The following is a 19,232-nucleotide window of genomic DNA, read 5'->3' as shown; positions in this document are numbered from 1 at the left end:
CCCTCATTTGCATGCGGTGCGCCGATTGGCCGCGGCGCCGCGGGGCCCAGGGGCTGGCCCCCTCCCCCTCCCGCCGCAGCGGCGGCAGCAGCTGTTCTCGGTGTAAACAAGTCGCGGCGACTGAGAACCGGGCCGGGGTGGGGGACGGCGCCCACCAGGGCCCCCCACTCCCAGGCCAGCCACCCCGGCGGACCGGGCTCCCGCGCGCCCAGGCGAGGTGAGGCCCGCATCCTCAGGGCTGCGCGTCGCCCCGAGCCCCGCCCCGCCAGCGAGGACTGTCCCCTTCCCCGGCGCCCGCCCCCCACCCCGCGCCCCAGGTGAGCCCCGGGTCTCAGGTAAGGCTCCGCGATGCAGGTAAGAGCCCCTCGGCATAGACGAGGTTCGGCGTCCCCAGGTAAGAGCTCCCCCCCCCCTCGGTGACCCTCCAACTTCAGGGAGGCCCCAGCCTCCTCCGGGTGCGGGACCTTTTCCCCAGGTGAGCTTCCTGCACGGTACATGCAGTCGCCCCCCAGCTCCGCCCTCCGCAGTTCACATGAGGTCCTAAAGACCATCCAATTCCTAGCCCCCTCCTGCTCCCCTAAACAGAGAACTGGCAGCTCATCCACTCTAAAGCCCCTTCCTCCAGTTTCAGTTGCCAGGTCAGCTGGGGTGAGGCTGAAAGCAGGTGGGTGACTCATTTTGGGCTCCTCCTAGCCTCAGTTTCCCCAATGATGCAACTTGAGGCCTCTTCAGTGAGTCAAAACTGAGCCAGTTCTGGCCCCTGGAGAGGCTGCTGGCTCTGGGGAGAGGAGACAGCAGCCAAGTGTGACACAGAGAGAGTCCCCGTGGCCATGGGCGTGCCTGCTTGTGTGTGGCTGGGGTCCTGACAATACACTCACTCCCTCCCCAACAGGCACTGGGCTCCCTCTGCTCCCCGTGGGCCGCTCCCCGCGTGGGGCCACTGCCCCTGGCCCCCGCCATGGTGCGGATTTCAAAACCCAAGACGTTTCAGGCCTACTTGGATGATTGTCACCGAAGGTATAGCTGTGCCCACTGCCGTGCTCACCTGGCCAACCACGACGACCTCATCTCCAAGGTAACCGGATCACAGTTGGGGCTGGAATGGGAGGCTTGAGGGCTGCTTGGTAGCTCCCCACCAATAACCCTGACCCCCTCTTCTCTCCCTTTCCTTAGTCCTTCCAGGGCAGTCAGGGGCGTGCCTACCTCTTCAATTCCGTGTGAGTATTTGTCCTCCTGTCTTTCTTTTCCTGACCTCTATTGTGACCTGTGACCCATGGCATCATGCTGAGACTCTCAAAGCCCCCTGGTTCAGGCAAGAAGCTAAGGACAGACACAGTTGGATACAAGCTAGAGGTGGGCTTTGTGATGGCGGGACCCTCCCTGGGACTGCCCCCATGTCCCCACAGGGTGAACGTGGGCTGCGGGCCAGCCGAGGAGCGGGTGCTGCTGACAGGCCTTCATGCTGTCGCTGATATCCACTGCGAGAACTGCAAGACCACTTTGGGCTGGAAATATGTGAGTCAGTGACCTCTGACCCCAAGCTAGCTTTTGACATGACCTCACATCACAAGCAGTCATCTGATCATCTTTCAGAGTGTATGGGCCCAGCTCACACAAGTCAAACAGTCTTTTCCTCCCCTGACCATGTTTTCATCTCTCACATCCCACAAAGGCTTTTTTTCCCCCTCTTAACCCATCTGTCTCCTCACAGGCACAAGCGCCCCATTTTAGAGATGATGATATAATCAGAATTACCATTTATTAAATCCTTATTGTTACGTGCATAACAACAGCCATGACAACAATCCTGTAGGTAGAGTCTACTTATCTTCACAGAAGAAGCAAGGCCCAGGGAGGTTAGGTAACTTGCCCAAGGTCACACATCCAGCAAGTAACATAATAGGGACCAGAATCCGACTTCGTTTTGCTTTTAACTCCAAGCCCTTGACCCCAGCTTCTGTTACCACTCAGAGGATCAGAGAAGTTGCCCTAGACCCCACAGCAACACAGAGCCTCGGTCCATGTGCCTCCTTTTCCACTGCCCTGGTTACCAGTGCTGCTGCCCAGGGTCTGATTTCACTACTCTGAGTTTCATTTCCTTACCTGGCATGGAGGATAAAGCCACCACTTGGCACCCAAGACTGTTATGGAGATCAGATTAGATGCAGCAAAAGAAGATGCTCTTGGGAAACTGCAGTTGCTTGGAGCTGTGGGGCCTTGGTGATGTGGATGCCCCAGGCAGAGACAGGCAGGCAGCCCTGACCAGAGTTCACCCCGGGCCCTGCCGCAGACTGGCTCTGTGTGCCTGTGTCGGTGGCTTGGCCTCCCTGGAACTTTGTAAAATAGAGAGCTGGCCAGTTCAGAGGTCACAAACTCAAGTGCTTGCAGGGCCAAGCAGATACTGTGGATCTGCAAAGGGGGCAGCATGGATTGTGTGCCATACTGGCCTGCCTCTGTGGAAGTATTTCAGTTATTTCTGTTAAACTCTCTGTTAGCCAAGAAACACGTGTAGGCCAAAATTGGCACTCAGGCTACCAGTCTGTAAGCCCTGGGTCCTGTGGACACTTCCCTATCCTCATTGTCGGAGCCAACAGTAGTCCTTTAGAAAGTGCCCATTATTCAGGGAGCTGTCTATCCCATTAGTGAGAACTCGGCCCTGCCACTTACCAGCTCGGTGTCTGTGGGCAGATGGCTTGGCTTCTCTGGGAGACAGTTTCCTCAGATATGAAATAGGGCCCATCATATCCATGCCCCAACCTCTGTGCCTGCTGGGAAGGCCCTTGCTCCAGGGATGACGGCCTCTCCCCTCCTTTTAGGAACAGGCCTTCGAGAGCAGCCAGAAGTACAAAGAGGGGAAGTACATCATTGAACTCAACCACATGATCAAAGACAACGGCTGGGACTGACCCCCACTCTTGCTGCATGTGGCTCCAGCCCGGCCTGGCCGCCAGGGGGCGCCACTGGCTTCCCTTCTCTGCCGGAAGGGAGCTCTGGACCTGCAGAGCCCCTGCAGAGGAAGGATTCGGCTCCTGTACATATATTTTATTGCATGCACTGTGACCTTGGGGGTGGAGATCGGAAGGTGGACTACACCACCACCCCCACCTCCCTGCGATCTGGCTGGCTTGGATCTCATTTTTTAACCTCTTCCTGCCCCGCCTACCCTATAGATATGGCCTGTGTGCTGTTCTCTTAGCCCAGTGCAGCATCTGCCCTGTGAACTCCTCCCACTGGGCTCCTCTTACCGCACGCGTGTCCCCTCCCCTACCTAGTCTGTAGCGTTTGTATATAATAAAACAATGAAGCGGAGACAGCCCCAGGCTTATGTGGAATCGGGAAGGGGGAACTCAAGTGCAGAATCCTGCCTCTATAGACCTGTTCCCTTCTGAGCCCCAATGGGGCAGCGGGTAGGTAGGCACCGCGGCTAAAGGTGGGAGTCTCCGCTCCTGGGGCCTGGGACGGGTCTCACTGCCCGTGATTCCGGGGCCCACTCTGGCTCCCTAGACCTTGATCTCGGCTGATCGTCTTCTCAACTTTAGCGTTTTGCCACCACCAGGCGGCCCCAACGGCATCTCTCGATCTTCTCTGCGGCTGAGTTGGCGCTGTGTCTGCTGGGAAGTGTAGTTCCCAGGGTTCCCCAGCACGGGACCTTCTGGAAAACCCAGCACCAGCCAGATGGAGGCTGTAGAGCTGGGGAGATCTGTACACTGTTGAGACTTGAATGAGGGTGGAGAATGCGAACCAGGAAGGGCTCCAGCGTTCGGCCCTCGGCTGCGGACTCCAGTGCCCTGTGTAACGATATGCTCAGGCTCCAGACCTCCAGCCCGCTCGTTCCCTCCCTTCCTGCTTCATCCCTCCAAGCCCCATCCTCCAAGTGAGGGTGGTGGGGTCACCTGATAGGAAAGTCTGAGCAGCCAAGGTCTGCCCCAGGACTCCAGGCTCCATCCCAGGGTGCAGGCCCCGCCCCCTCAGTAGCTTATCCCTAGCTGGGGCTCCCCCCGTGGGAACGGGGACCAGCTGGCCGGAAGCGCCAAACTGCATCCCTGTCCAAGTGCCGGGGATCAATCAGGCCGAGGAGTTAATTATGTAATGAGGGGCAGGGGGTCGAGGCTAATGAAGCCTGCGGGGGAGGGTGCCAGGTATCCGGCCCCCTCTTGTACCCCTTCCAGGCCCCAGGGGTCTCCACCCCAGCCCAACTCCAGGGCCCCAAAGAGGGAGGGGCTGTGATCCTGGGTCTGGAAGGGGCTGAGCTGTGAGCTATAAAGGGGGCATCTCCCAGCACCAGGGGACTCTAGGCAGCCAGACCTGAGGCCAGACAGGACTACTCCATGTATCATCCAAGAGAGTTGTACCCCTCCCTGGGGACCGGCTACCGCCTTGGGCCCCCCCAGCCAGTGACCGAGTCCAGCTTCCCGCCTGCCCTGGCAGAGGGTTACCGCTACCCTGGTGAGCTTTGGGAGGAGCTCCTGCGCAGGGATTGAGGGTTGCTGCGGACCGGGGCTGGCTCCTCATTCTCCCCCATCTCCAGATTTGGACACTCCCAAACTGGATTGCTTCCTCTCCGGGATTGAGGCTGCTCCCCGCACCCTGGCGGCTCCCCCACCTCTTCCCCCTCTGCCCCCAGCCCTGGGCACTGAGCCGTCTCCTCCGGCCCCAGAGGCCCTTCATTCACTCCCTGGAGTCAGCCTGAGCCTGGAGAACCAGGAGCTGTGGAAAGAGTTCAATTCTGTGGGAACAGAGATGATCATCACCAAAGCTGGGAGGTGAGGGGGCTGGGCCAGGGTCAGAGGACCCAGTGTGTTCCTGGTGGGGGTCTCTTGGGAAAGGCGGAATTCCTGGTGATGGGGCTAGTTTGAGGGTTTCCGGGGGGCTAGAGCTCTGCCTAAGTTCAGAATGTGATTGTGGTCTGGGCCAGGGGTTACTCAGTGACTGATCAGGGGTCATGTTGTGGCAAAGGTCTGTGGCTGGTTTAGGGACCAACCTAAGGCAAGAGGCATAGGTCAGTCTGGGCCATGTCCAGAAAGTCTGGCTGGATTATAGCTTAGTATGTGGCCTAGATCAAGGGGTCAGTCTATGGCTGGAGTTGGGCTTCAGACTATAACTAGAGTCAAGGGCCAGCCGGTGGCCAGCATCAGGGAAGTCTGGTTAGGATCAGGTTAGCATTAGGGTTTGTCCGTACATGACTAGGTCCAGGGTCACCTTGGAGGCAGCGATATGGTCAGTGTGTGGCCTTGTGGAGGTCTTTATCTAGGCCAGGAACTTGGGCCCTGGCATGGTATCTTCTGCTCCATTGAAAGCAGGGTTGGGATTTTGTGTGTATGTGCTTTTTGTTTGTTTTTTTGTTAATTCTCACCAGAGGCCATTTTTTCCATTGATTTTTAGAGTGGGAGAGGGAGAAACATCAATGTGAGAAACACAACTGGTTGCTGCCTCCCACACGCATCCAGATCAGGACTGGGGATCAAACCTGCAACCCAAGTACATGCCCTTGACCAGGAATCAAACCTGAGACCCTTTGGTATGAGGGCCAACACTCCAACCACTGACCCACATCGGCCAGGGCTTTTTTTTTTTTCCTTCCCTGAAGCAAGTTTGTCCAGTGGCTGTAGATTCTGGTGCTGGAAATCAGGGTGGAGAACAGAGAGGCTCCTGGCAAGATTTCCAGGAGAAAAGTGTGACACCCTGCTTCTGCAAAAGGAGTTGGAAGGGCCCGGAGTCAGGGTTGCGAGCTCTGCTTCAACCTCTGTGACCCTGATCAGATCACATCACCTAAGCTGTCTCTCATGTTGCCCATCTATAAAATGGGATGACACAAGCTTCCAGCCCTACCCTCCGTTCTAACTCCAGCTCGAATGTTTCCTGACAAACCTCTGTGAGCTGGTGGCTCTGCTCCCGTCAGTCCTGTGCCTGCTGTGGCTGTTGGGTAGCTCAAGGCTCTCCTGTCTTCCCCCCCATCCAGACGCATGTTCCCTGCTTGTCGAGTGTCAGTCACTGGCCTGGACCCTGAAGCCCGCTACCTGTTCCTTCTGGATGTGGTGCCAGTGGACGGAGCTCGCTACCGTTGGCAGGGACGGCGCTGGGAGCCCAGCGGCAAAGCCGAGCCCCGCCTGCCTGACCGTGTCTACATTCACCCCGACTCCCCGGCTACCGGTGCCCACTGGATGCGGCAGCCTGTGTCTTTCCATCGCGTCAAGCTCACCAACAGCACACTAGACCCTCATGGCCACGTGAGGCCCCGGCTGGGATCCCAGGCTGGGGGTTGGGGTTGGAACCCAGGGCTAGGGGTCACTTCTGTTTCTTCCCTCCCAGCTGATCCTGCACTCCATGCACAAGTATCAGCCCCGCGTACACCTAGTGCGGGCCGCACAGCTTTGCAGCCAACATTGGGGGGGCGTTGCCTCCTTTCGCTTCCCCGAGACCATGTTCATCTCTGTGACAGCCTACCAGAACCCACGGGTGAGTGACCCTGCTTGAGGGGGGTGGGCGGTGGTACCCTGCCTCAGCTGCAGGAGCTTTGACTCTGGATATGTGCCCCCAGATCACACAACTGAAGATTGCAGCCAACCCTTTTGCCAAAGGTTTCCGGGAGAATGGCAGAAACTGTAAGAGGTGGGCACCGTTCATTCATTCAACAAATGTTTATTAATTCCCCTCTATGTGCACATAGTGGGTGATTAATACACATTTAATGGTAAATAAAAACATTTATTCATTCATTGATTCAACAAATACTTATTTAGCACCTATGTACCAGGCACAGTTCTAGGCACTGGAGAAGCATCAGTAAACAGGACAAATGAAAGCCCTGTCCTCATGGAACTAATACTCTGGCGGGCAAAGTGGACAACTAAACAAGAGAAATAATATATGTTAGGGATAAGTTCTAAAGACAGAAGAAAGCAAGGAAGGAAGAATTGAAGTATTTATCAGATAAGAGGCCTGGAAAGGCCTCACTGAGAAGAGACCTTTGAGAAAAGACTGGACAGAACTGTGGGAGGGAACCATGTGGATATTTGGGAACAGCATGCTGAGTGTGGAACCAGCATGTGCAAGGGCCCCGAGGTGGGAACATACCCGTGATTGGAGGGGGAGGTGGAGACAGATTATGTTCAACAGCAAAGGTTTAGTTAGGACTTTGGCTTTTATTCTGAGTACAGCCCTGAGCTGGTCCTTGCCTTCAAGGCAGAAGAGACAGACACTAATCAAGATCACCCTAACAAACGTAACAGTGTCACCTGGGAGGGCATGTTGTGCTGTGGGAGGTCAGAGGACCTCCTGGAGGAAGTTATGCCTGAACTGAGACAAGGATGAGTTAAGCAGGTGAACAGGGGACAGAAGAGGAGACTGAAAGGCAGCTAGTGAAGATGGGCAGAGCAAGGTGGGATGAGCCTCGTAGCTTGGGAAGTTTCCATTTATTCTAAATGCGGTAGGAAACCACTGGAAAGTTCTAAGTGGGGAATAAGTCCCAGCTTTACTACTTTCTAGTTATTTCTCTGGCCTTTAGTTCCTTCATCTGAAAAATGGGTATAATAATGACACCTGGTAGGGTGAATGTCTGGCACCTGGTGATATTATCATCACTATCATCACTGTATCTCCCAGGGAGCGAGATGCCCGTGTTAAGAGGAAACTGCGGGGCCCAGAGCCAACAGCCACAGAGGCCTATGGGAGTGGAGGTGAGTCTAGTCCCAATGGTGATGGGGCCAGGCCTGAGATGCTGATCCTCCTTAGCCCAACCTGGTTCTTTTGTCTCCCAAGATGCACCAGGTGGTCCCTGTGACTCCACACTGGGCGGGGATGTTCGTGAGTCAGATCCAGAGCAGGCCCCGGCGCCCAGGGAAGCTGCCCCTGCCCCAGCTCCTCTGTGTGGTGGCTCGAGTGCTGAGGCCTACCTTCTGCACCCTGCAGCTTTCCATGGGGCCCCCAGTCACCTTCCAACCAGGTGAGTGGGAAAGGGCACAGGCTGGGCTGTTCCAGTCTGGGGGTCCCTCTCCAATGTTCTGACACCTTTTTCCACTTCAGGAACCCCAGCTTCCCTCAGGCTCCAGACTCGGGGCGCCCAGCCCCCTACTCAGCTGCATTCCTAGAGCTGCAGTCTGGGCCCGGAAGCTCAGGATACCCAGCAGCTGCACCCCCAGCACCCTTTGCCTCGCATTTCCTCCAAGGGGGCCCCTTGCCCTTACCTTACCCTGGGGCCTATCTGGATATGGGCTCCAAACCAATGTACTGAGCCACTGCCAGGCCCCTCTGCCTCCCTCAGTCTTCCATCGCAAACTTCCAGCTCCCTTCCCCCAGGCTGTAGCCCCCTCACTTCCACTGACCCCATCCCCCACACCAAATGGCTGCCTTGGGCCTCCTCCACCCCACTTCACACTTTGACTTCATTCCCACCCCCCTCTGGCTTCAAAGCTCTGGCTAAGCTGCTGGGAGTCCAGCTGGGGCCAGCTTCCCCTCCCAGGCTCTCACCTCCGTGTGAAGAGAGGGAGGTTCTGCCTGGCCAAATGGGGCCTTGGACCAGCACCACCAGCTCCTGGCTTCACCCTTGGGCTCAGCTAGTCATCATTTCTTTGCCCCAGTGCGAGCCACACCAGAGTATTTTTGTTAATAAAACTCAAAAGACATCAGTGCTCTGGAAACATTGGGCTAATGGTGTTTGGCCCTGGGAGGGACCGGGTGAGCAAAGGTTCTGTGGGGAGACCCCGGCCCCTGATCTAGACTTGCCATTTCCAGCTGCTTGATTTTGTGTGTGTAAATCCACTTGCTCTGGGCCTGGTTCCTCTTCAAGAAAACGGGGGAAGCAACGTCCTGACACTCACTGTTCTGAGAATTAATCAGGCCGTCTCTGGGAGCCTGGCCCTCTACCTCGCGCTCAGGAGCGGTCAGTCAGTGGATGGATCAGGAGGCTCTGGGCAAGGGAGCTGGCCTGCGCCTCACCTTCCTGGTGGGGTCCATCCCAGGTCCCAGGCAGCAGCACCACTCATCCCCAATCAAGTCTGACACAAATCCAAAGACCGTAGTTCTTCTATTAGAATTTTTTCTTTTTCTCAAAATTTTTATCTAAAAACAAACCAAAAAAAATGAAAAAAAGAAAAACAAAAATTATTGGAAACTTCATGGTTCAGGTGGGGAGAAAGGAGAGGAGCGTGGAGCTCAGGCTCCGAGCCTCTCCAGAGACAGTCCTCACCCTCAAAGTGCCCTCTCTGAGGGAGAGCAGAGCTGGGGACAGCCCCCCATGCCCAGCCTCCATCCGGAGAAGAGGGTAGAGTCACAGTGGTCCAAGGGCCAGAGGGACTGGGGGGCGGGGGGCAGAGGCCAAAGGGGTCACAGGAAGTAGTCCGCCACGGGCTTCTTGGAGGGGATGCCCCGCGTCTCTTGGGGAGCAGCCTCAAAGATGATAAAATCTTTCTGGAGATGCTCATCCAGCTCCAAGATGGCGGCCACATTCCCACAGCTGCAAGTTGGGAGGGCGAGGGCGGCAGTTAGAGTGTGTCATCCTAGATCCCACCCCCCACCGTGACCTCCTGACCCAGGCAGCTCACCGGTAGCAGTAGTTGGGTGCCGACCACACAGTGAGCACAGTCTCATTGAAGTGCCACTTGTAACCTTCCATCACCAGTTGGTGGGCACGGCAGATCATGTCAATGTCGTTGGCTGCATTGAACTGAGCCACCACGTCACTGCCAAACAGGTAGCCAGCCCCACGGGGGCTCACACCCCAGCCTGTTGTGTCTGAGGCAGAAGAAGGCAGAGATGGGGAGAGGTGGCCTCAAGGCATCTGACTGCCCACTGCCCTTCAAAGGAGAATATCCTGTTCCCACCCCACCCCCACCCGCCCCCCATCAGGCCTGTGGGGCAAGAGGACAGGGCCTGATGGTGTTCTGGGGGTTCCTGGGGGACAGGGCTGCAAATGTTGAAGCAGGTAAGCTCCAATGATGAGACTTTCCTGACAGTTGGAGTCACCTCAATCTCAGTGGCCATGCAAGTTACTGTCCAAATAGGTACAAGGGTGAATGAAAGGTGCTACTTCTAAGAACCACGCCACATAACAGGTGTGAGCAGGGGCTGCCACAGCTAGTCTGGGAGCACTAACAGGGCATTGGGCATGGCAGGGGGCGAGTGGAGACTGTCTTACAGCAGAAGGAGCCCTGGACTGGTACCTTGGCTTTCAACCTCAGCCCTGCTCCACACTAGCTCAGGTCCTCCCCAAAATGAGGGGTTCTCAGGGGCCGATCATTATAAGCATCTGACCTCTGCAAAAGCCAATGATTTTGTCCTAAACAAGCCTCTGACACACAGGTCCTAATTCCACCCGAGCTCAAAGCACCCAGCTACCCATGCCCCTGCTCTGAGAGTGCCAGCCAGTCTGCAGGTCACGGACAGACGCCAGTGAAGACCAGCCCACTTTACTCTTCCCCAAACATACCTGGTCTGAGTGTCCCTTCAAGGTACTTGCTTTAACCAAAGGACTCAGTGTCTCAGCAAACTAAGGATAAAGCCTGGCTGCCCTGCCCCACCTGCCCTCACCTTCAGGGTCAGACCAGAGCAGGTCACACATGGGCCCATCATGAGGCACCTCCTGCTTTCGGTCAATCGTCCGGATCTGGTCAAGGGTCTGGATGGAGGGGGAGAGGCCCCCGTGCACGCAGAAGATCTACAGGGGAGAGCAAGGCAGGAGGGAAGGGAGGCTGAGGCCCCGCGCCTCTCCACCTCTCCCATCCCCACGGAGCCCTGGGCAGCCTACCTTGCCATCAATGATGGCTGACAAGCTGAGGTAGTCAAAGATCTCAGTGCAGTAGCGCCACACGGTCACCGAGCCATATTTACGCAGGCACTCGTCATAGAAGCCGTAGACCTGTGTGATCTGACGGCTCTCATGGTTGCCCCGGATCAGGGTGATTCGATCAGGATAGCGAACCTGAAAGTACCCACCACGCTAGGGCTGGGGTCCAGGTTCTCTCTCTCCCTCCTACATCTCCTGACATCTGTCAGCCCCACTCCATCCTCATCGCCACCCTGGCCCAGATTCATGCCATCTCTTGCCTGAATGGTGTTGCACCCACCTCATAGGCTCCCAGCCCTCCTTCAGAAAATACAAAGTCCCCCCCCCCCCTTCCCCGGGGCATCAACTACACACCTAAAGGCTCCTCTTTCACCTACCAGATAGAGACCAAGACCTTAGCCAGACATTCAAGGTGCTTTGTCATCTGGCCCCTTACAACCTCTCTCCCACCAGTGGATGTTGTATCCTGTTGAACTCAACTCCTTGTCATTTTCTGAACAGACTGAACCTCTATTCCCTCCCCTACAATGCCACCCCTCTGACCTCATCCTCCAGGGGCCCAATCAGGTGCCCCCAAGTCAAGGAAAGCTTCTGTGACCACCCTTGCCAAGCAGAATCTGTCATCAGCAGCAGCACAGCTCAGAGTTGGGGGTGGATGGAGCAGGAGAGGAGGGCGGGAAGGATGCAGACAGGTCAGGCCTGAGGTGGCCCAGGTTTGGGCTCCAGAAGACAGCAGTCCCCACCTTAAGTGCCAGCAGCAGGAGGAACGTTTCAACGCTGTAGAAACCACGATCCACAAAGTCCCCCATGAAGAGGTAGTTGGTCTCAGGGACGTCGCCACCCACCTGGGGGGAGGGAGAAGGTCCTAAACTGTCCCCTACTCAGTCAAGTTGAAGCCCTTCTTTCACAAAGGGCCCACCTAACTAGAGGCCTCTTGCCCCCACTCCACTCACCACATTCAAAGCTTTCCCTCTCAAAGGGGCCTTCCAGTCACCCTCCAGGTCACCTTCCCCAGTGTTGACCCACACTCACTCTGAACAGCTCCTTGAGGTCATAGAATTGTCCGTGAATGTCACCGCATACCTGGGAAGTGAGAAGGTGTGTGGGACTCACCGTCTAAAAGCCTCTGCTCCCAGGGGATATCTTCAAATTACCACTCTTAGCTAAGCCTCTGCTTCTCAGGGCCCAAATCTCCTCTCCCACCCCAAGTTAGCCTGGTCTGGAATCAACCTCCATCCCACAGTGAATGCCAACTATTCTCTGGGCAGGAGCTAGAGCCAGGTCTTTTCAGACGTGCGGCTCCTGCAGGACCTGGCCCCTGCTTTCCCTGCTCCCCTCAAGGTACCCAGAATGAAGTTCCTGAACAAAGAACATATAGAAACATGTGGAATAGAATCACTTACCAAATTAAGGGTCCTTCTGCCCTGGCCAAGAGCATCTCTCCAACAAATCAAAAGACCCTTCCTATAACTTCCATTTCTTATAGCGGGGGGCCCTTGAAGATGGGGCTCCCAGGGATGAGGGAGCCCACAAGACTACAGCGAATGTCTATATGCCTAAAACACCACGCTAGGCTTCGGAGGGACAGAGGGTACTCACTGTGACTGGCGAGTCCACCCTCTGCACGTTGCTCTCCTCTACCAGGATCTCTCTGGAGACAGAAGAACAGGGTCACCACAGGCAGGCCAGCCCAGCCCAATTCCTGATCTTTTTTGGGGGGGAGGGGAGGATATGCGGCAGTCCTTGAACCTCTACAGGGCAGGAGTGAGGTGTGCAATTTCCCCAGGAAAGGCTGACCACAGCCCTCACTGCTCAATACCCTCCCGTGGTTCCCCCACTGCCCCCAAGCCAAAGCCTGAACTCTTGTTCTAGCTTTCAAAGCCTTCCCCGCTAGGCTGTGCCTTTCCCAGCTTTGACCTCCCAACCCTCACCCTCCACCGCTTCCTCGCATGCATCCCGCACTCCCAGAAAACAGATCTCTGCACACGGAGCCCTCTGCTCCCTGCACTGCTCGCTCAGCCTGGAGTGCTTGCTCCAAGGCTGTGCCCTTGGCCGAGCTCCTGCAGCCCCTCTCCGCCCCTCACAGGGCCTTCTCCCAGGTTGTCTAAGGGCACAGGGGGGCTTGCCCTGGGCAGGCCAGTCACCAAAGTGATCTTCAAACTGATATGTTGTTGCTTTTTTTCATTATTTAGTTAGAGAAAGCGAGGACTTCATTCTTTCTTCTTTCCTTGCAATGCAGTCTGACATAAGTGAGTGAACATGACATAAAACCACTGTCAGGCTCAGACACCCAATTTTAGAACCAGATTTCCAGATTTCATCCTTGATGATAACAGCAGCGGTGAACATTCCAGTTCACACCACACGCCAGGACTCTAGTATGAGCTTTGCATGGATGCCGCATGCAATCAAAGCACTGCCCTCAAAGGCAGGCACTGTGATGGCTCCCACTTCTCAGATGAAGAAAATGGTTGAAGTCATACAGGTGGGACTTGAACCAAAGCAACCTGGCTCCAGGGTCTGAGTGCTTTCATCAAGCCACTCCGATGTGGCCCAGGACTTGCTCAGCCCTGACTGACAGCCTCCCAGACTCCGGGTTTCCTATAGGTCCCTCAGGGCACGCTGCCTGACAAAGGCAGCCCCAAGGAGGTGCTCTGCTTTCTAGGAATGGGAGGGAGAGGCACTGGCTGTCGTCTGGGGGCCCTGCAGCAACCAGGATCTCCAACCTGTATTGCATCTTGTGTTGAAAATCGTTCCTCATCAACTGCTTATAATGACCTTTCCAACTGACTGGGGGAGCTTCTTTTCATCCCCATCTGGCAGGTAAACAACCGAGGCTCAGAAAAAAGGGGCAGGATCAAGGTCACAAAGCTGGAGAGTGTCTGAACTGGAGTCCAGGAGCCCAACTTCCTGAGAATTTATGCCAGCCTCTCCCAGACTCCGGGTCAAAACGTCCCCTCAGCGCCAGGAGGGCCCCAGCATGGTCTGGAATCGAGATCCGGCCTCTGACCCCATCTCTTCACCAGCAGCACATCACCAGCCCTCTCAGGGCTCGCACCTGCTCACCTTTACTTCCCAGCTAACGCTGCCTTTGTAAGTGCTCACCAAAACGCCAGGGCCTGCCTCTGGATATGGAGAATCTCATTTGAGTTTCATGATGATTTCAAAGACTTGCAGAGGTCAAGTGACTCGACCAGGGTCATACTGTTCAGCGATGGAATTCGTACTAAAGACCACCTGATTCAAAATCCCCTGCTCTTCGAATATGCTGACTTTTTAATAAGAGCAAGTTCAGCTCACACACTTCAGGCCTCTGTAATTCCCAGAGTTTGAGTCTGTATACTCTCTGAGCAAGCCCAAGCTCTCAACACTACCAGCCTTGGCCTGGGTCTCTGGTGGGTCCCAGGAGGCCAAGGTGCTAGAACTGGCCCTCCTTCAGTCTGGGCCTGGGATAATACTGGCCAACTCAAGCCTAATACCTCCTAGCTCTGTCTCAGTTTCAGCTGGACATGACCTTGCACCCCTCAGTCCTCTGAGCTCTGCTGCCTCTCACAGTCTGTCTCTGCCTGGCTGTCCATGAGCACGGAGCGCAGTAAAAGACCTGGATGCAAAACCAACCTCCCCTCCCACCATCTGTCAGAATGTGGGCAAGACATTATCTTCTCTAGGACTCAGATTTCTCTTCGGTGAAATACCCACTCCTGCCCTGCCTATTCCGTAGGGCTGCTGCAAAACACAATGGTGACTGAATATATAACTTCTCTGTTATTCCGCAAACTCCACCATGCTTCCCAAGCTTGAGCTATCACCACCACCAAAATGATCCAGGTCCTACGGGGGCAGATAAGACATATGGGAAAAAGAATGGTGCCAGGCAGCAATTGGTTTAAATTCCTAAAAATGCCATCAAGACAGAGGAAGCCGACAAAACATGGAAGAGCCACAAACAAGCATTTAAAAGGGGGCCTTGCCTGTTCACCAAACCCACACAGCCCTGTCTGGGGGCTAGAGTGTCTGGGGAGGGAGGGAGCCAGGCAAAGAGCCCGACGGCCACAGGCTCAGAACCCAGCTCTGCCACTCTCTCTCTGGGGGATCTTAGCCAAGTCACTGTGCCTCCAGGAGTCACAGCCGCCGTTCTGTAAAACGGAGCAAACAATTCCAGCCTCACAAGATTGCTGTGGGGAGGAAGTGGATATAATTCTTTGCCAGTACAAAGCCCGGCTAACCGTGCTTCTGTTATTCAGTAAATGTAGGGTAATTCTGCTGGCTCTTTTCTCTGTCCTTTTTAAATAGATTTTTATTAATTTCAGAGAGGGAGGGAGAGGGAGATAGAAACGTCAATGAAGAGAAAGAATCATTGACTGGCTGCCTGCTGCACGTCCCCTTCTGGGGATCAAGTCCTCAACCCAGGCATGTTCCGCACCCAGGCATCAAAACGTGACCTCCTGGTTCATAGGCCGGTGCTCAACCACTGAGCCACACCGGCCAGGCTGGCTCTTTTCTCACAAGTCTCCAGCTTGGTGGAAGCCACAGTCAAATAGCACCTCAGAGGAGGCAGGTAACTGGTCTCCTCATTGTTGCCCACACACCACAGGGCCTCCAATCTTACTCTCATCCTGCTTGGAATGCCTCCCTCCCTGGCCCTGCTCCCATCAGCTACCCTAATTATTTTCATCTTTCAAGGCCACTTTCTCTTAGACGTTCCCTGACCACTTCAGTCCATATCAGCATTGCCATCGTCCTACGTAGTAATAACAGTGACACCTCAGGGTTGTTGAGCACTCACACTGTCCCAAAGCACTATGCTAACTTCATCCCAAGCACCAACTTACTGACTCTTCACAGCCATCTTACTAAGTACTATTCTTCCCAATTTACAGATGAAAAAAAAAAAAAAAAGCATTTCAGAGACCTCAGGGACCACCAACACCGACAGTACGTGGCAAAGCTCAGATTCCAACCTACAGCCATGCCATTCCAAAGCCGGGGATTTTAATCACTAGTCATCCTGCTCCCACAGAACTCGAAGCTGGGCCTCCCTTCAGGCCGTGCTGAATTCTCCTCTGGCCTCTTTGCTACCATGTCTTAGGCTCCCACACTGCACACGAGGGGACCCCTCTGCGCCTGAAAAGCACAGGACACGGAGAACTGGCTTCAGGCTCCCTCCCGCACTTGGCTGACTCCGAACCTGAGTCCTCATCTGTAAAACGGGGGCAATACTACCCAACTTTAAGGGCTGTTGCTGGAATTTAAAGTATTTTGTAATCCAGAGTCTTCAGCTTTCCTGCCTTGCACTTCTGTTCTTATTGACGTTCCTGTTTGTCATCTTCCTCTGCCAGGCCTATCCGCAAAGGTCAGTTCCCCCAGCACATAGTAGGGGTGTTTCCCTGCGCGTCTTCCGTACGGTCTGTCACTCGCCGCCTCACTGAACACATCACCCCACACTTGGGTGTCTCTGTCCAGGTCTGCCTCCCCTCCTGGCTGCTCCCCGCGGGAAGAGGCCCCTGTCCGCTCTCCTCTGGGAGTGTTTCCCGGACGAGCCAGGCCCAAGTTCTCGGCTGGGCTGCTCGCCGGCCCCTGGCCGCCGCCCCCTCCCGCGCCGGGGCCCCTCCCGCGCCGGGGCTCACCGGGCCTTGGCGCACAGGGCCTTGACTTCGCTCTCCTTGATGAGCTCGCAGCGCCGCAGCTGCTCGATCTGCCGGTCCAGGTCGCTGATCTCCGCCATGGCCCACCCCGGCGGGTCCGAGCCGGGGCCGCCGCCCCTCCGCGCCGCACAGGGCCCTCCTGGGAGAGGCGAAGCGAGTCGGTGAGAAGGTCCCTCGGGGGTGCCAGGGTGTGGGGGGGGCAACTCGATTCCAAGGTTGGCCCGCCCCCCTCGCGTCCCACCGCCCCGGCTGCCCCCGCTGGGGTCGGTGGTCTAGGGGGTCCCCGGCCCTTACCGCCGCTGCGACTTCGGCTCCGGCTCTGGGGCTCCCCGCCTTCCTCCTTCCCTCCGCTCCGGGCCGCCGCCGCCGCCGCCGCCGCCGCTTCTACTTCCGGCCCCTCCGCGGAAGCAAAGGAGGCGAGTTCCGCCGCGCGTCGGATGTGACGTCATACACAGCCTGCCCCCGCGCCGCGCCCTCGCCGCCGCCTCCCGGCCGGGGCGGAGGGGAGCGGGACCCGGATGTCAGCCTCGGCCGGAAGTTACTGTGGCCGCGGGGTGCGCTCTCAGGGCCGAGTCACCCCGGCTCCGTTGAGGAGGCTGGAGCCCGGCCGGCTCCGCCGGGGACTGTTACACGCCTTGTGGGCCTGTGTTGGTCGGCCGCCCCGTTACACCCTGAGGCCGGCACTCGCCTCGCTCACCCCGGCAGCCCGTGCTCACGGCCTGGCTCAGGGCACCCCTGAATGCTCTCCACGGGGCGAAGCAGTCTCAGCCCGACCTCCTTCCACGGCCACGGAGGACTCTGCAGGGGAGGACCTCGAAGCTAAAGGCACAAAGTCCACCAGCCATGCCGGCCGACAGGGCCTCTGATCAGTGGTCCCCTTGACACCCCTCAGTTGCTTTCTGTCTTCAAATTTTATTCCTTTTTTTTTTTTTTTTTTTTTTTTTTTTTTTAAGGAGGAAACTAGCTCAGAGAGGTTAAGTAACTTGTTCACATTTGCATCGCTAAGAATTTGGGGTTTGAATCAAGGTTGAAATTGGAACCCAGGAAAGCCGTGTTCTAATTTAGCCTCCACCTACCACTTACGCTTTCCAGAATTCGCCGTCATAAGAAGTCCACAGCTCCCTAAGGTGGTATTTGAGTTCCTCTGCTTCCCTGGTCGCTTTTGCTGCAGGCCGAGGAAGCAACTAGTCCTTGAACTGGTCTTGTACAAGTTGCTCCCTTTTGGAATGTCCTTTTCACTGTCTCCTATTGACCTTCAGTTCTCATTTGCTTTATTTCAGACGTTTCAGAGTTGACGGTAGGCACAGAAGTGAGGGCCAGAATTTGCAGGGGCACTAGGAGAGTGTTGATTTTGTATATAGACAACATAGACAAATGTACAGAGAAGGAAAGGACCAAGTTCTTAAACTCCTAGAAGGTCCTAGGGTTAATCAGTTCTATATCTATCACTACACGGATTTAGTAGGTCCAGAGAGATCAAGATTTTTTTTTTCTCTAGAAAGGTGCTCAGACAGGAAAGGGCCCATATCAGGAAATTTGAGAAGTGGCAGGAATATTAGGTCCCTGGTTATGACTAGGATCTTCAACAGTTGAGAATATCTGGTATATTTGCTGCTGTACCCAGACTGAGTGATTGGAGAAGGGTTTGAGGCATGACAGGGGAAAGTGCAGGGCCCTCATTCTGGCTCCATGGAATGCAGCAGCTAGAGGCTCAGTTCTTAACCTAGAACCTGAGTTCTGTCTGTGTGTGCATTGTTGAGGTGTTGGAGAGGATTCCAGATTCTTCAAGGGGTTCCACAGCCCAAGAAGACTAAGTAACCAGTTCTAATCCCATTTCCTATTAAAATGGGAAGACTGACAAGCTCAACAGTGTAGATTAAGAAGATATGCATTAATATTCTTTTTTTAAATATCTTTTTATTGATTTCAGAGAGGGACAGGGAGAGTTAGAAACACCAATGATGAGAAACATTGATCCACTGCCTCTCGCATGCCCCTAGGGGGTTTGAGCCTGCAATGGAAACATGACCTCCTGGTTCCTAAATCGACACTCCACCTCTGAAGCCTAGCTAGGCCCACACCTGCAGGGCTGCATTAATATTCTTAAAAAAAAAAAAAAAAAAAAAAAAGGTATGTTTTATCGATTTTTTTAGAGACAGAAACATCAGGAGAAAAACATCATCAACCGGCTGCCTCCTGCATATCCCCCACCGGGGATCGAACTCACAACCCAGGCAAGTGCCCTGTGCAGGAATCGAACCGAGGACCTCTTGGTTCATGGGTCGACCCACAACCACTGAACCACACCCGCCAGGCTGCATTAATATTCTTGTTTCCACCAAGAAAGAGTGTGATCTCCAGCAATAAAGTCTGAAGCTTAAATGGGAAAAACAACACCTACTCATACAGAACGTTTTCATGTTGCCTGGCTCAGAGACTCAGGGAATCTCAGCTGTTGTCTGTGGCTGTTTTTGTCACAAGGGCCTTCTGCACCCTTGAGGTCTAGGCCTAAGAGGCTGAGCCTGCAGCCTCCTACAACTAGCAGTTATACACACTCCCCAACTATGAGCCTTATCTGATGCTGCTAGTAGAAGGGGAAAGAGCCTCTGATGGTTGAAGAAAATTTCACAAGCTCTCCTCTTGAAACCCTGGGCAATTATAAAACAAAACAGGGAAGTCCTACCCGACCCCTTCACCATTTCCCTACCCAAGAAGAAAGAACATAAAACAAGAGGTCTTTCCTCTGGACTCGGCCACCTCCCCAGACACTCCCCTGACCCAGACACTCCAGACGTGGACAAGAAACG

The 19,232-nt window shown here is 55.2% G+C and overlaps 3 protein-coding genes across 5 annotated transcripts; 2 read left to right on the top strand and 1 right to left on the bottom strand.

Annotated features, from left to right (window-relative positions):
• The first annotated feature begins 73 nt into the window (after positions 1–73).
• Positions 74–3,313, top strand: YPEL3 (yippee like 3). Of its 2 annotated transcripts, none has more exons than XM_079784400.1 (5): positions 74–317; positions 893–1,075; positions 1,174–1,217; positions 1,407–1,515; positions 2,817–3,313. In XM_079784400.1, exons 2-5 carry the CDS (start codon positions 959–961, stop codon positions 2,904–2,906), a joined length of 360 nt encoding a protein of 119 aa, XP_079640526.1. In that variant the 5' UTR covers positions 74–317; positions 893–958; the 3' UTR covers positions 2,907–3,313. The 2 variants fall into 2 exon arrangements, with proteins under 2 accessions (XP_079640526.1, XP_079640525.1); XM_079784399.1 differs by having other exon boundaries at positions 78–217.
• Positions 3,314–3,464: 151 nt separating this feature from the next.
• Positions 3,465–8,849, top strand: TBX6 (T-box transcription factor 6). 2 transcript variants are annotated; one of them, XM_079784193.1, is made up of 8 exons: positions 3,465–3,792; positions 4,529–4,763; positions 5,960–6,227; positions 6,310–6,456; positions 6,539–6,609; positions 7,603–7,676; positions 7,759–7,942; positions 8,023–8,849. In XM_079784193.1, the coding sequence occupies exons 1-8, from the start codon at positions 3,735–3,737 to the stop codon at positions 8,228–8,230; spliced, it is 1,245 nt and encodes a 414-aa protein (XP_079640319.1). In that variant the 5' UTR covers positions 3,465–3,734; the 3' UTR covers positions 8,231–8,849. The 2 variants fall into 2 exon arrangements, with proteins under 2 accessions (XP_079640319.1, XP_079640320.1); XM_079784194.1 differs by lacking the exon at positions 3,465–3,792 and adding an exon at positions 4,314–4,446.
• Positions 8,850–9,005: 156 nt separating this feature from the next.
• Positions 9,006–16,826, bottom strand: PPP4C (protein phosphatase 4 catalytic subunit). The gene is made up of 9 exons (XM_079784328.1): positions 16,720–16,826; positions 16,408–16,564; positions 12,380–12,431; positions 11,813–11,863; positions 11,524–11,625; positions 10,742–10,915; positions 10,525–10,651; positions 9,540–9,729; positions 9,006–9,451 (listed from the first exon to the last, which is right to left on the bottom strand). Exons 2-9 carry the CDS (start codon positions 16,503–16,505, stop codon positions 9,322–9,324), a joined length of 924 nt encoding a protein of 307 aa, XP_079640454.1. The 5' UTR covers positions 16,506–16,564; positions 16,720–16,826; the 3' UTR covers positions 9,006–9,321.
• Positions 16,827–19,232: the final 2,406 nt, after the last annotated feature.

The sequence above is a fragment of the Cnephaeus nilssonii genome (assembly GCF_951640355.1).
Source record: "Cnephaeus nilssonii genome assembly, chromosome: 2".
Classification (NCBI taxonomy): domain Eukaryota; kingdom Metazoa; phylum Chordata; class Mammalia; order Chiroptera; family Vespertilionidae; genus Cnephaeus; species Cnephaeus nilssonii.
The sequence above is the reverse complement of the archived record's forward strand: the minus strand, read 5'-3'. Positions and strand labels throughout refer to the sequence as shown.